Below are 16,519 nucleotides of genomic sequence, written 5' to 3' on the forward strand. Positions count from 1 at the left end.
TTCACTGTCACCTCTCTGCAGACCAGGGTGCCACTAGCTTGGGAGCACTGGGGAGGAGGGGCGGACTGGGGGAGTGGCAGGAGTGGGGGCAGGAGCAGGAAGGAGGGGAGATGGAGGAGGAAGAGGAGGAGCGGGCCAGGGGGCAGGTGGGTGGGGAGGCCCCGGCAGGGTAGAAGCACTGCAGCCTGCAGGAAGGCGCTGAGGCCTCAGGATCACACGGCAGCTCCTCTGCAGCCCCAGCTCCTCGCTGTGCATCTGAGCAGGCCATGGCCAGCCCTCTGTGTGCCCCACTGCTCCTGCTGGCCATCCTGGCCGTGACCCTGGCCGTGACCCTGGCCAAGACCATGGCCAAGAGCTCCAAACGTTCGGGCGGCATCGAGGAAGCAGATGTCAGTGATGAGGAAGTGCAGCAGGCGCTGGACTTGCCATCAGCAAAGACAACGAGGAGAGCAATGACGTGTACTACAGCCGAGTGCGGCAGGTGTGCGTGCCCGCCAGCAGGTGTGTGCTGCCCCCTCCCCTCGGGGTCCTGAGTCCCGGCTGGCTTTGCCCCCACAGAGAGCATTACCAGCAAGTCAGCACAGGCACATTCAACTATCTCATGCTCAGCCTTATTCACACTTCCCTGACTGTCCCACTGATGGCCTTTATACCCGGGGACACACCCAGCCTCTCATCACAGCCCCTGCCCTGTCTCCTCAGCCTCCTCTAACCTGCAGCCACCCTCACGTTTCAGCAGCCAGTCTGTTTCCTGTCCTTGGCATTTTCCTGGCGTCCGGCCACTTGTGGTCTAGAGACAGTTGCTGAACCTGCTGCCGCCTCAAGGTTAGATTCAGGTCATACTGTGCACACAGAGGAGGCATGTCCTCCTCCCTGAGTGCCTCAGCAGGTGCCACTCGGGGAGCCTGGCCTCCTGGTCCTGAAGGTACATGCTCCCTCCAAAAGTCATGGCCTTGGGAGCAGCCCCTAGGGTGAGCGTCCTTCGCCCTGAGCCCAGCAGACCACCACCCACAGCCACAGGCAGCTGAGTCCCTGCTGGGGTGCAGAGCACCACGCCTGAACCCTGCCTCTGCCAGCCGCAGCCTGGGCGCAGCTAGACGGTGGCAGAGGAGCAGGGCAGTCAGCGTGGAGAAGGGGTCAGCCGGGGGCGTCAGGGAGGGCTGCTGGGCCCGAGCTTGCCCTGCATCCATTGCACAGCTGCCCAGAGGGTCAGAGCAGCACAGGGTGGCATGGCACGCCAGCGTGTAGACATCCTCCCACCTACTCTCAAAAATTCAGTGAGTCCAGACAGCCCCGCTTGCCCTCCTGCACCCTCAGCTGCTGTCCTCTCCCTTGAACATGAGGTGGACCCCCGGGGGCTGCGGTCTGTACTGGCCTGCACCTCTCCAGGGTGGCTCTAACTTGGAGTGAAGCACAAGACCCTGTAGCTCATTGGTCCTGGGAGCCCATTTGACAGATGGGCAGACCGATACCGGAGGAGTCATGGATCCACAGGGCAAGGTCTAGAGCCCTGATCCCGAGCCCCTCATGCCGTGCTGCTCCACAGTTCTGACAAGTCGTGTCTGGGGGAGGCCCTGTGCAGGGACAGGGGTCCGTTCCATTCTGTAACTAAAATGTAAGACACGCAGGTGTTTGATGCACTTGAGAAATATTGCCAGCAAATCACACTTAAGACAGGGGCATTCGAGAGCAGGCTCTTATTGGCCTAAAACCTCCGTGTGTGTGAAGCATCTCATTTCCGACTGACAAGCGAGGGAATACACAGATCTGGGGAAAACAGAGACGGTGGGATTCTGTCGGGCTGTGTGCCGGTGGCTGGAAGCCAGCTGAGACTGCATTGTCGGATGACAGCCCTCCTAGCATGGATCAGCGCTCCCCGCCTCTGGGCCGCAGTGAGCAGGGTGTGATGAATCCTTGCTCGGGCACGGAGGCCTCACTAGTGCTTAGACCACGCGCTGATCACTGGCCCCACCCGGGCTGGCTGCCCAGAGCCGCGCCTGCCAGTCCTGAACGCAGTGAGGGCGTTAGGCCTGGCTTCCACCGTCCACTCTCCTGCTGCATGTGACACCTCGGTGGAGTTGCTCAGAGGAGACAAGTTAGAAGGGAACACCTGGGGTACAGCACCCCCACCAGCTGGGAGGAGCAGGTGGCTTGTATGGCCTGCAGGTGACAGTGTGGCAGCTCAGGAGTGCAGGCATGAAGCCCCTGGGCACACGCAGTAACCCAGCAACAGCGAACTACCAGCGTGTGTGTGAAACTGACGGCAGTGCTGCAGGGGAATCCTGCTCTTGCACACGTGTAGCTCGTGGCTGGGTCGCTCTACTCCTTGTACATGGAGATCGGCTGGACCACATGTACCAAGTCCCAGCCCAACTTGGACAACTGTCCCTTCCAGGAGCAGCCGCATCTGAAGAGGGTATGTGCCTGATGCGGGTCAGAGGCCAGTAATGCCCTGTAGAGGCGGATGTGTGTGTTCCTGAGATCCTGCACGTGTTCAGGAGGGTGTGTGTGTACACACGGAGGTGACTGTGTACATGAGTGTTTGCCAGCACAGGGAGTGTGGGGAAATGCACGCGTGTCCATGTGCGCACGTCGGGGTGTGTGGGGACAGGTGCATGGGAGTGTGTGTGTTAGCACCTGTGGGGGAGTGTGGGGCTCATGCACAGATGCCTGCGGGTGAGGGGTGCGTGTGAGTTTACATAGATGCACACCTGTGTGCATATGGGGAGGAGTGGGGGGTGTGTGTGCACATGGCTAGTTTGAATTGCTCCGAGGGCTTTAGCTTGGGAATGGGGCTGCTGAGAGCACAGCCCTGCCTGTTCTGGGCTGTTGCCTGCTGTGCTGGAGGAATCAGCCTCCGAGGTGGGTGCAGGGCAGGGAGAAGGGCTTTGTTCAGTGCCAGCCACAGCCACCCTGAGCAGATTAGAGGAAATCAGAGGCCTGTAAGTGGCCCAAGCCCTCCGAGGCTGACCCCACTCACCCAACATTAGCGGATGCAAGGACCTGGCTGGTTCTTGTGAGGTCTCTGCCCTGGGGAGAGCCACACTCCCCTTGTCACCCACTTCCCATGCCCCAGCCCTTTCATGGAAGTTCCCTTCTTCTGGGGTCTTCCCCCTTGGCCCTCTCAGTGCTGGCCCAGAGGCTGGAGGTGGAGGGAGCCTGGGGGCAGCAAGCTGCCTCCCCCCCACCCTCTGGGCTCCTGTGGCCTTGCACAGGCTGCTCCTTCCAGGGCTGTGCTGGGCAGGACACTGGGGGTCCTGTGCGCCAGGTGGGGGACACGACGCCAGCTGGTGCTCTTGGAGCCCTGGAGGACCAAGGAGCAGTCACTGCCCAGTCAGGCTGCGTGTCCTGGGACTCGGCGGGGTGGGTGGGGGCCGAGTGTCTCACCCCCAAGCTTGCCCACCGCCACCCTGACATCCCATGGCTGGGCATCTTCCCTTTTAACTGTAACCTGCACGGATTACCCCTCTCTCTTCTCTTTCATAGGAAAAGCTCTGCTCTTTTGAGATCTACAGTGTTCGCTGGGAGGATTCAGTGACCTTGGCGAGGTCCAGCTGTGAGAAGGTCTAGGGGTCTGTGCCAGGCTGGGCTGCACCCGGCCCCTCTTCCCCACACTCACAGCTCCCTGTAGTGCTCCCTAGCCCGGGATGGAGGCCCTGCCCGGGCGCAGGTCTCCTCTGTGCACCAGCACCGGGAGGGAGGCAAATGGAGCAGGCTTCGGAGGCCTTTGTTGAACAGCCACGTGGCTCTACCTGTTCCTCTCTCCCTACCGCTTCTCAAATTTGCTGGTCGTGGTGCACACGCTCTGCTCCTAACAATCCTGAAATTAAAAAAAAAAAAAAATAGCATTGGCTCCTTCTTGAGTTTTTTCCTATCTTGGGAATTTGCACATGAGGAGGGTTTTGGGCCATGTGGTGGCTCACGCTGTAAGCCCAGTGCTTTGGGAGGCTGAGGTGGGAGGATCGCTTGAGCCCAAGAGATTGAGGCTACAGTGAGCTGTGATCCTGTCACTGCTCGCCATCCAGCCGGGCTGACACAGCAAGATCCTTCAAAAGAAAAGGAAGAAAAAACAAAAGAAGGAGGGTTTCAGCAGCCCCTTTGGGAAAGGCTCCTCGTCCTGCTGGTTCTAGACAGATAACCAGCACCTGGGAGCTGATAAGCCCATCAGGTGACTGAGCAGCCACTTCAGGGGTATCTGAGTCTCAGAGCAGGGACAAGAGCAGCGAGGGCTACAGCCCAGGTGCTCGGTTACCACGGCCCCTGGTGAAGGGGTCCGTGGAGCAGGGTGCCCAGGCTGCTGACCCTGTTCCTGCGGTGCTCCCTTACAGGACGTCAGACGGGGAGGAGGCCCTCAGCGGAGCCGGCCAGGCAGTAGATCCCAGCCATGTCTGCAGAGTTGCTCAGACTCCAGGGACTGACTTTCTCCCATCAAATTCCCTAGAGACCAATAAATAGTGATTTATGTCCACTTCTTTGCCCAGAAATATTTAGGTCCCTACATGAGAAGAAAGGCTAAAAAGTTCTGTGTGTGTGTGTGTACCTGGTTGTGGGAAACACCAGCCAGAATAAAAGGTGGAGAAAATCCTAGAATGAAGGCAGTGCCTGCTCTGGTCCAATGCGGGAGATCGTGCCCTACACTGGGACGGCATGCCCTATGCTGGGACGGCATGCCCTATGCTGGGACACCATGCCCTATGCTGGGACGCCATGCCCTATGCTGGGAGGTCACGCCCTGCACGGGGAGGTCGTGCCCTGCACGGGGAGGTCGTGCCCTACATGGGGAGGTCGTGCCCTAGGAAGTTTTACAGTTACACCCACCGGCGCTTTCTCTGGACTTGGATTTAAAGCAAGTCCTTACATCAAGCTTCTCATTAGGGATGGAGAAGTTAAGACACAAATGGGACTGACATGCTGGAGGCTATTTTTCCAAGAAGTACATTTCAGCTCACAAAGACCACCACCTGGGAGTCAGCATAATTCCCTGGAACAGTGGCTGTTTCCCAGCCCTGAACAGGAGGTGACAGTCCTACGATGCACACAGGGCTCACCCCACAGTGTCCATCCATTGGCTGTTTCAGGGCAGAGGGGTGCAGCCCTCAGGGATGGTCCCGCTGGGGCAGGTAATCAAATACCTTGCATGCTCACAGCTGCAGGGACCAAGGTCTCTTGTGGCCACTGCTGTGAACACTGAAGGTGAAATGAGAAAGGGGAGTCCAGCAAAGAGCCCCCAGCCTGGCCCCTCACGTGCTGCATCAGCAAAGGCAGCGCCGGGAAGGCTGGGCAGGAAGGGGGGTAACATGCGCTTCCCCTCCATGTCCACCTTGCAGGCAAAGGCTCTCAGCCCTGCCTTTATTAACAAAAGTCTGTGGGGTGAGGGAAGAGAAGCACCGCCCAGAGGCCTGAGCAGGGGAGGTCTGAGTCTGGGCGTGACCCTGGGCGGGTGTCGGGGTGGACGGGGCCTCATGGACTTAGTGGGGACCAGGGGCCCCAGCCAGAGCAGCAGGTGCTCAGAAGCCCAGGGCAGGGGGTCAGGGAGCTGCTCAAGCTTTGCCTCAGTTTGACACAGGCAACTACCGTGCAGACACAGTGGTTTCCTCTAAACCTGGCCTTTTTCTGATACAATTCTCCCTTCCTTCAGGAAGCAGGGGCTGTGCACATGGCTCCCCCCATCTTCTCCCTGAGTGTCTGCTCCCTAGGTGGGTAACGGGGAGAGGAGGACGAGGGTGAGCAGGTTCAACTCCGGGACTAAGCCAAGGGGACTGACTGTGTCCTGAAGCTATGGGGTCTGTCACGTCATGTAAAAGAGGATCCTGAGCAGGTCAAGTTTGGGAAATATTATACCCCTTTAAGAGTTCCTTTAGCAAAAATAATGTCACAAGTCAGTGGCAAAACATTGAACCTGCAGAGGTTAGAAACCCCCTCACTGCAACACAGATGAATCACTGGCAGAGGAGGGATGAGTCCATGGCAGGACTGAGAAGTCAGCCAGCGTGGTCTTTCCAGGACGGGTGACACTCACACAATGACCCAAGGGGGACCCAGGTGCTGTGGGGCCCAAGGATTACATGATTTAGGGGACTCTCTGGATGAAAACTAGCACAGTATTACCAACACAAAACTAGTCACGTAAGTTAAAGTTTATTTAGGAAGAGTAAATAAATCACAGCCCGTTACACATTTTAAAATGCTGATAAATACTACAAGCATCACAAAATCCAGAAAAATAACATTTGTTCCAGCACAATCAGGCTACCTCAATGAAATCTGTTGTCAACAGACTCCGGTTCACTGGCTTGTTGCAGTAAGGGAATGCTCACACCATGGGACCGGGAGCAACTCACAGAGGGAAAGAGGGTCATCCTAGGACTGGGGAAGAGACTCTGAAGCAGTATTTTGCTGGACTCAGAGCACCCCAGGGCTGTGTGTAAATGAGCCAGTGTCAGGTCTGGACACACAATTGTGCTTAGTTTTGTTTTGGTAATGCTGTGCCAGTTTTCATCCAGAGTTGAGGTAGCCTAGTTGTGCTGGAACAAATGTTATTTTTCTGCACCTAACAGATGAACTTTAAAATGCATGCCGTAAAAGATGATCAATGCATTCATAGTTCTAAGAGACTTAAATACTCCTCATTTAATACATTACAGAGCAAGCGGGCAGAAGATCAGTAAAGAAACAATTTATTTGAATAACAAGGTCAAAAATTTTGACCTAAATAACATGTCTAGTACACTCTACACAACAAACAGAACACATTATAGTCAAGTTAACATAGAGTAATTATCATTAAGGTAGATGGTATTTTGAGGCATGAAACAAACAGTAACTAATTGAAAGGAATAAAAGCCAATGCAAAGTGCATTCATGGAGCCTGATGGAATTAAACTATTAATCATAACCAACATATCTGGAAAATTCTCAAATTGTGGAAAGGCACTGACACACTTGTAAATAACCAATGGGTCAGAGAGAAAGTCTCAAGTTAAATTAAAAATTATTTTAAACATAATGAATGTTAAAATAATACATATAAAAATTTGTGGGATGCACCAAAAAATTTGCCTAGAGGGAAATTCATAGCATTGCATGTAGATATTAGAAAAGAATAATGATCTCACAGCAGTGGCCTCAAATATTTCCTACAGAATCTGGAGGCAGAAGAACAATTTGAATCCAAAGGAAACTGATGAAAAGAGCTAAAAACAATTAGGGCAGAAAGTAGCAAAATTAAAAATGAGAGAAAGAGAGAAAATCAATGAAATCAAAAACCTATTTTATGAAAAGATCAGATGAGAATGAATAATAACAAAGAAAGAGGGTGTAGATTACCAATAGCAGAAGTAAAAAAGAAGTTATTCATACACACTCTACCATTACCACAAGGATAATAATTTAATACTATAAACAATTCTACACACACAAAATTGATAGCGGAGATAAAAAATAAATTCCTTGAGAGACTCAAGACATACTACCAAACCTCACTGAAGAAGAGATAGATAATTTGAATAGATCTATATCAATTAAGAAACTGAATTTGCAAACAAAATCTTCCAAAAAAAATCTAGTCAGCAAAAGTTTTGCTGACTTCTACAGTATTTGAAGATAATTCCAGTTGTACACAATATTTTTTAGAAAAATAAAAGGAAACACTTCCCAACTCATTTTATGAGGCCAGAATTATACTAATATGAAAACTAAAAAATGGTATTATAAGAAAACTATAGATTAATATCAGTTATGTACAAAGATGAGAAAACATTTTTAAAAATTACCACATGGAATTGAGCTACCTGTACATCTCTCTATCTGGGATGACACATTATGAACAAGAAAAACAAAGCTCATTCACTATTCAAAATTCAAAGTAATCTACTCTGTTTCACAAATCTCAATAGATGCAGAAAGAGAATTCAATAAAATTCAACATCCAGTTCTGCTAAAAGCTGTCAGCAAATTAGGAATAAAAGAGAATTTTCTTAACCCGATAAAGGACATTTTACAATCTACATCCTTAATAGCAAGGATTGAGCATTTTTTTCCTAAGACTAGAATCAAGTCACTCCTATTCAGTATTGTATTAGAAGACATGCACAGTGCAATAAGATAGGAATAAGAAATAAAAGGCATACATATTAGAAAGGAAGAAATGCAACTGACTCTATTTGTGATTAGCATAAAGGTTTTATCAAAAACCTGCCATATTTCAAAAAGCCTCTATAACTAATGATTAAAATTAACAATGTTTTAGTATCAAAGGCCAATATACAATTACAACATATGCAATATGCAATTATAAAATAATGTATCATAAATGAACAGTTAAAAATGTTTAAATTACTATTTGAAATTAAATCAAAAAATGAAGTACTTAGGAATAACTCTAACAAAAGAAGTACAGGATCTGTATGCTATAAACTGCAAAATGTGGAGGAAAGAAATAAGAGAAGAGTTAAGTAAAAAGAGGGGCATGAAATACCCATGGATTCAGAGTCTCAAAATTGCTAGGAAGCCAGCACTCCCATTTCTATTTGCAGATTCACTGCACCACAGATGAAAATCCTAGCAGATTTCTATCATCAAGCTAACTCTAAACTATATAAAGGCAAAAGAACTACAAGAGCCAAAACACTTCTGAAATAGAACAAAGTTAGAAGACACAAACTACCTGATTACAAGGCTTGCTATTAAGCTACAGTATTCAACATAGTGTGGTTTTGGGAAAGTCTAGACACACAGACCAACAGAATTAATAGAGATTCCCTAAACAAACTCAAAGAAATACATTCAACTGACTTGATAAAGGTGAAAAGACAATTCAAGGAGAAAGAACAACAAAGTCTTCAATAAGTAGCACTACATTAATCTGATCTCCCTATACAGGAAAGTGAACCTTGATACACATTTCACACCTTTTCCAAAAATGGACTCAGACTACAGACCTAAGTGTACAATATAAAATTATAAAATCATGTAATATATTATAGGGGAAAATAGACATGACTTTAAGTTTGTTGGTGACTTTTTTAGCTAAAACACCAAAAGCATGAGCCATAAAAAATACATTGAAAAAGCAGATGTTATCAAATTTTAAAATGTTCACACTAGAATAGATACTGTTACGAAAACAAAAAGCTAAACTGGGAAAATATGAGAAAGTCACATGTGTTATAAAGGTTTTTGTCCAAAATATATTTTTAAAAGTCCTTAAAACTCAACAATATATAACAAGCAATCCACCTTAAAATCAGCAAATTTGCGAGCATATATACCTCAAAATAAAATAGATAAATGGGAAAAAAACACATGAAAACACTTTCAGTATTATTTATTAATAAGGAAATGCAAATTATAGCCACAGTGGGATACCATTATACCCTATATTACAGTAAAAACCCTGTAAATATTGAATGCTTGAAGGATGTAGAGCAACAAAGATTCTCATTCATTGCTGGTGGGAATGCAAAGTGATATGGCCACTTACAAGGCAATTTGGCAGCATTTTACAAAGTAAAACATATTTCTATCTTAAGGTTCAACCATTACACTGCTACGTATTTACCAAAACATAAAGAAAAAAGTTCACATAAAATGCCGTAGGCAACCATTTCAGCAGATTTACCCGTAATTACTAATACCTGAAATCAACCAATAAAGATTTCATTCAACACGGGGATGGATAAACAAACAGTTCTATCGATAACATGGAATACTACCCGCAATAACAAGGAACAAACTCTATGTTAATATTAGATCAAGTAGACTTCAGAGCAAGACACAATTACTAGAGATAAACAGGGACATTACATAAAAATGAAAAGGACCACAAATAAGGAAAACATAACATTATGTTTTTAAATGGATACACCAAACATGGACTTTAAATACAAGAAGCAGAAACTGATAGAACTGAAAAGAGAAATAGATAAAAACACAATTTTAGCTGAGGACTTCACCACCCTACTCTAGTAATCTCCTAGACAGCAGATCAACACAGGAGTAGAAGTGAATAATGCAATCAACCCACACTACTTGATAGTTATAGAACAGTCCACTCAATACCAGCAGAATGAACTTTTTTTCAATAATTGATGATGAATTTACCAAAATAGACCATAGTCATAAAATACACACTAATATATTTAAAATAATGGAAAGCATACAAGTACAGTCACTAAAAATAATGTAATGCACACAGCAATTAATGAGAAAGACAAGGGAAACTCTCTGAGCACTTGAGAATTAAGCAATCCTCATCCAAGCAAGCCATGGGCTGAAGAGGAAGGCTCAAAGGGAAACAGAATACGTGAAACTCAATGCAAATGAAAATATAACATATGAAATTATGTGAATGCCACTTAACTAGTGCTCAGTAGGATATTTGTAGCACTAAGTACTTTACATTATAAAAAAAGGAAAAGCTCAAATCAGTAGTCTTAGCTCCTGTCTTCAGAAATGTAAAAAAGAAGAGCAACATAAACTGAAAATGAGGATGAAACAGTAAATGTAAGAATAGTTAACAATGACATGAAAAAACAGGAAAAGAATAAGGAAAATTAGTAAAACTGGAAGTTAGTTCTTCAAAAATTATAAACAAATCAAATCAACAAACTTCTAGCGAGAATGAGAAAGATTAAAAGAGAGAAAAAAGGGATCACTAATATCAGAGATAAACACTAAATATCACAGCAGACCCTTTTAATAATTTGTGAATACTACTGAAAAATGAGATGCTCATCAGCTCAACTAGGTATAACAAATGGGTTGTTTCCACATCTTTGCAATTGTGAATTGTGCTGCTATAAACATTTGGGTGCAGGTATCTTTTCTATAGAATGACTTTTGTTCTTCTGGGTAGATGCCCAATAATGGGATTGCTGGATCAAATGGCATCAATTCACGAATGGATTAGTAAATTGTGGTATATGTATACCATGGAGTATTACTCAACTATAAGAAATAACGGTGATACGACATCTCTTTGCTTCTCCTGGAGAGAGTCGGAACCCATTAAGTGAAGTATCCCAAGAATGGAAAAACAAGCATCACATGTACTCACCAGAAAATTGGTTTCCCTGATCATCACCTAAATGAACATTGGGGAATGATACCAACTGGATATCAGACTGAGGTGGAGGGAGGGGGGAGGGGATGGATGTATGCGTACGTGATGAGTGCGTCTGGGGAATGGTCATGCTTGAATGTGCTGACTCGGGGAGGTGGGGGGTGGGGGGAGGGGATGGAGGTATGACGACATGGTGAGTGCCAGGCGCACTGTCTGGGGAATGGACACGCTTGAGGCTCTGACTCAGGGAGATGGGCAGGACATGGACAATATATATAACCTGAGCTTTTGTACCCCTATAATAAGCTGAAATAAAAAAAAATAAAATAAATAAAAAACAAATGGAACAATTTCTGAAGAACCACAAATTAGACAAACTGAGCCAATATGAAAGAGAGAGCCGCAGTAGCTCTGTAACTATAAAAGAAATAAATAGAATTTGTAATGAAACACTTCCCTCTCCCCCAAAATCTCTAGGCCTAGATGGTTTCACTGGAAATTTTTACCAAACACTCAAGGAATTACCATCAACATTACATGGTCTCTTCTACAAAATAGAAGAATAAGGTCACTTCCCAAATAGTTTTATGAAGCCAGTATCATTCTGACATCAAAACCAGATAAAGATAGTAAAAAAAAAAAAAAAAAAACAAATCAACAGACCAATATCGCTAATGGACTTGGAAATAAAATCTGCACCCCCAAATGTCAGCAAATTGAATACACCAGGTATATTAAAAGAATTACACACAAGACCAAGTGAGATTTATTTAAGATATCATGCTTGGCTGATTCAGCAATTCAAAACTCAAAACCAGCCACTGTTAGTGATCAATGCTAACATCACCAGTAACACGACAAACTAGATCGTACGTCATATGCTAGGATACAAAGAGAAGACCACAGGATCACTTCTGTGACACTCTCTTAAAAAAACACATCATCTAAATCTAATTGATAATGAAACATCACAAAAAACCAATGTGGGGACATTCTGCACTACTGGACTTTACTTTCAAAGGATTCCAAGTCATGAAGGTCAAGGAAAGACTGAGGAACTGTTCCAGACTGAAAGGGTTTTCAGAGACAGTACAACTAAATGCATCCATGCATCCAAATGGGATCTGTTTGCTATAAAGGACATTGCAGACAAGTAATAAAACTGGAAAAGAATCTGAGGATTACATGATAGAATGTATTCATGTTAACTTTCTGATCATGAAGGTTGTATTGCAGTTATGCAGAATGTCTTGACTTGTAAGAATACTCACTAAGATTATTGGGGTGATGGCATAACATCAGCAATTTGCTCTGAAATGATGCAGGAGAAAATGTTCTTTGTACTAAAACTTGCACTTTTCTCTAATTTTAAGACTGTTTCAACAAGTTAATTAAAAATATACAAATGAATGGACGAATGAATACAAAAAGTGAAAAGACTTATTAGGTAAACTTTATTTCTCCAGGAAAAAATAGCCATATAAATCAGTGCTTAAAATTAAAATTATATAAGTTTAATGGCACTATAACAATTGTAATACCTCCAAACATTGACAATGAGCACAGTACCAGCATACAAAATGATATCTGTCTAAAGCTATATATGTTTTTTTTGAGACAGTCTCGCTCTGTTGCCCAGGCTAGAGTGCCATGGTGTCAGCCTAGCTCACAGCGACCTCAAACTCCTGAGCTCAAGTGATCCTCCTGCCTCAGTCTCCCAAGTAGCTGGGACTACCGGTGTGTGCCACCACACCCGTCTGAGTTTTTCTATTTTTAGTAGAGGTGGGGTCTCTCGCTCAGGCTGGCCTTCAACTCCTGAGCTTAAGCAATTCTACCACCATGGCCTCCCAGAGTGCTAGGATTATAGGCGTGAGCCACCATGCCTGGCCTTAAAGCTAAATCTGTCAATCACTAGCTTTAGACAGGTATCATTGTATCTGTCTAGTATAGTGAAATATCTGTCTGCATAGTGATAAAAATTGTAAAATAAAAGTTGGCCATCGCTGTTATCAAAAAATCCCGAAGCAACAAATGCTGGCAAGGATGTGGAGAGATAGGAACACTCATACAACACTGCTGGTGGGACTGCAAATTAGTGCAACCTCTGTGGAAAAGAATTTGGAGATACCTCAAAGAGCTAAAAATAGAAATACCCTTTGTTCCATCAATAGCACTATTAGGCATCTACCCAAAAGAATAAAAGACATTCTATAATAATGACATCTGCACTCGAATGTTTATGGCAGCTCAATTCACTATTGGAAGGATGTGGAAACAACCCAAGTGCCTGTCAATTCATGAGTGGATTATTAAAATTTGGTATATGTATACAATGGAATATTACTCAATTATAAGAAACGATGGTGATCTAGCACCTCTTATATTTTCCTGGATACAACTTGAGCCCATCCTCCGAAGTGAGGCATCAGAAGAATGGACAAATAGGCACCACATGTACTCGTTATCAAATTGGCACTGAGTGATCAACACTATGGTGCTCACATGGTAGTAATATTCTTCAGGGATTGGGAGCTTGGGGGTGGGTAAACTCACAACTAATGGACATGGTAGGCGTTGTACAGGGGAAAAGGCATGCCTCAAATTATGGTTTGGGTGTGGCCAAGTCATAACATGTAACCAAAATGTTTGTACCCCCATAATATCCTGAATTAAATTTAAAAAATCGGCCATCAATTTACTCCAACCAAGTATTGGTGAAAATTTGGTTGTTTGGCTGTTTAAACACCTGACAGGCCTGGCATGGTGGCTCACGTCTGTAATCCTAGCACTCTGGGAGGCCGAGGCAGAAGAATCGCTTGAGCTCAGGAGTCTGAGGCCAGCCTGAGCAAGAGTGAGACCCCATCCTACTAAAAATAGAAAAATAAAAAATTAACCAGACAACTGAAAATAGAAAAAATTGGCCAGGCATGGTGGTGAATGCCTATAGTCCCAGCTACTTGGGAGGCTGAGGCAGGAGGATGACTGAAGCCAAGGAGTTTGAGGTTGCTGTGAGCTAGGCTGGTGCCACAGCACTCTAGCCCCAGCAACAGAGCGAGTCTGTGTCTCAATAAATAAATAAGTAAATAAATAAATAACAAAAAAAAATAAGAATAAAAAATAAATACCTGATATTTCTATAGTTCTAAGGAGGTAAAACTGCTTTTTATTTGCAAGATCCACTTAAAAGTCTTTCAGATCATAGAATTTTTCAAAAATGGTACATATTGTGATGATGCTGTCCAAAGTATATCTTGATTTATATCTGCCTCATCAGTGGATCCTAGAGGAGAAGCTTTTCTAGAGAAGAGCATCCAGATTCTAATTCAGCAGGACCTGAAAAGAAAAAGAAAAAGGAAAAGAATTCTATTCTTTAGCTAAAAGATTTCATAGGAACTAAGTGTAAGTCAACAAAAAACAGTTGGAAACTTTATCATTATCAAAAAGAATGAGAAATATGTATGTACAATGACAATACAAAATTACTGTTAAATATAATTTGCCCGCAGTTGCACACTGAATTAGTAATTATCATTGTGGGTAAGTATCAGAGATTCTGGTTTTTTCTCATTCTTCATTCCCTATTCAACAACCATATGCTGAGGTACTATGACAAGCACTGGAATTACGAGGTGGGGTTGATACAGTCCATATATGATTGTCCTCAACAATAATATAACATGAAAAAACAGACAAACAGGCCACTTCCATGCAGAGTCATAGAGACCACAACAAGTATAAAACAGGGCACTACTGGAACACACAGGAGGCCCATCTGTCCAAGTTTTGTGTCAATATTGTAGACTTTTTGGTAGAGGTGATATGCAAGTTGATAGCTGAAGAGCAAGGAAAAAGCATACCAGGTAAAGGGAGGAGGAAGCAGGGCAATAAGGAGGAGCACTGTGGAATTCCAAGTAGTCTAGTTTGTGAGATGCTAGAGCAAAGGGGCAGACTAAGGTATGTGGCAAGAGATGAAGTTGAATAAATTGACAAGAACCAAGTTGATATGGGTGTTTTTCCCATGTTAAGGAATATGGAACTTTTCCTCAGGGAGAAAGTACACTAATGACAAAGTAAATGATTGATTTAAAATGTCACCAGTCAAGTGACTGCTTATGAACTGTCACTACTTGGCTAAATGTTACTACACGAGCCTGGGGTCTTTTGGCCTTAAATCACTAACGTAATCCCAGGAAGTGATGATGCCTTGGTTTTCAGAGAATTGTTTCATGTGCTGACTGACAGAATCATAGTGATGGCAGCAGTGAATAAAGTGTAGAGACAGAAAAAAAAAAGATACATAAAGTTCATGAGATTTTTTAAAGCCATGTGGAATTAATGTGGCATAAGAATACTGTTCAGTATGAATGTTAATGTTTTCACATCTTTCATTACATGTGTGTAAGAGGAAGTGTAGTGTCTATTAACCAAACAATAGAAAAGATTGCCACTTCGTATTTATGGTCGATTTCAGAAATCAAGTCATTAATGCCAATTTAATTCATACATTTTCACAGCATACCTTCTTGTAGTTCCATACTTATATTTTGTTCCAACTTGTGTGTCATCTGAAATAAGTCAAATATTATTTACAATGTTTAAGTAAACCACAGACATTTTCATGGGAATCATATATCACTTACATAATGTGGCTTTAAATATTTGTGGAAACTAGACTTAACTTCACAATTGCTTAAATAGAAAAATAATCACATAAATTAAAAAACCCTACTTATTTTACATTTAGTTAATAGAGTATATGTGTAATGCTGCTTACATTAATCTCATAAAAAGTAAAATTAATAATTGGTATATTGAGTATACATCATTTCAGAAGGGTGACACTTTCTCTTATTAGTACAAGGGTCAGGCAATTCAAGTTATATTTTCACATGAATCTGTTATTTTGTAATTCTTAGCAAAACCCTGCTGTTTATGAAAGTGTGAACAGTTTTTCATTTTAATGAATTTTTCCTTAAAATAAAATTTCTATATCTCTTGAGATGATCATATATAGTCTTTGTTTTTCCTTCTACGTGGTGAATCACATTTATTGATTTATGTATGTTGAACCATCCTTGCATCCCTGGGATGAAGCCCACTCAGTCATGCAGGATTATTTTCTTGAAGTGCTGGTGAATTTAGTTTTTTCCAGTATTTTCTTGAGGATTTTTGTATCTGTATTCGTAAGGGCTATTGGCTTGTAGTCTTCTTTTTTTGTTCTGTCCTTTCCTGGCTTTGGTATGAAGGTGATATTGGCTTTGTAGAATGAGTTGGGGAGGATTCCCTCCTTCTCAAAATTATGGAATAATTTATGGAGTAGAATTAATTGTTCTTCTTGGTAGGTCTAGTAAAATTCAGCTGTGATTCCATCTGGTCCGGTGCTTTCTGTTGTTGTTGTGAGATTGTTTACTACTGCTTTAATCTAGTTGCTTGTTAATGGTCTGTTCAGGAGATCTG

The 16,519-nt window shown here is 43.8% G+C and overlaps 1 protein-coding gene across 1 annotated transcript; it reads left to right on the top strand.

Annotated features, from left to right (window-relative positions):
* Nucleotides 1-201: 201 nt before the first annotated feature.
* Nucleotides 202-3,664, top strand: LOC123627255 (cystatin-C-like). The gene is made up of 2 exons (XM_045536711.1): nt 202-501; nt 3,487-3,664. The coding sequence occupies exons 1-2, from the start codon at nt 267-269 to the stop codon at nt 3,504-3,506; spliced, it is 255 nt and encodes an 84-aa protein (XP_045392667.1). The 5' UTR covers nt 202-266; the 3' UTR covers nt 3,507-3,664.
* Nucleotides 3,665-16,519: the final 12,855 nt, after the last annotated feature.

This window comes from Lemur catta, chromosome 24, assembly GCF_020740605.2.
Source record: "Lemur catta isolate mLemCat1 chromosome 24, mLemCat1.pri, whole genome shotgun sequence".
NCBI classification, from domain to species: domain Eukaryota; kingdom Metazoa; phylum Chordata; class Mammalia; order Primates; family Lemuridae; genus Lemur; species Lemur catta.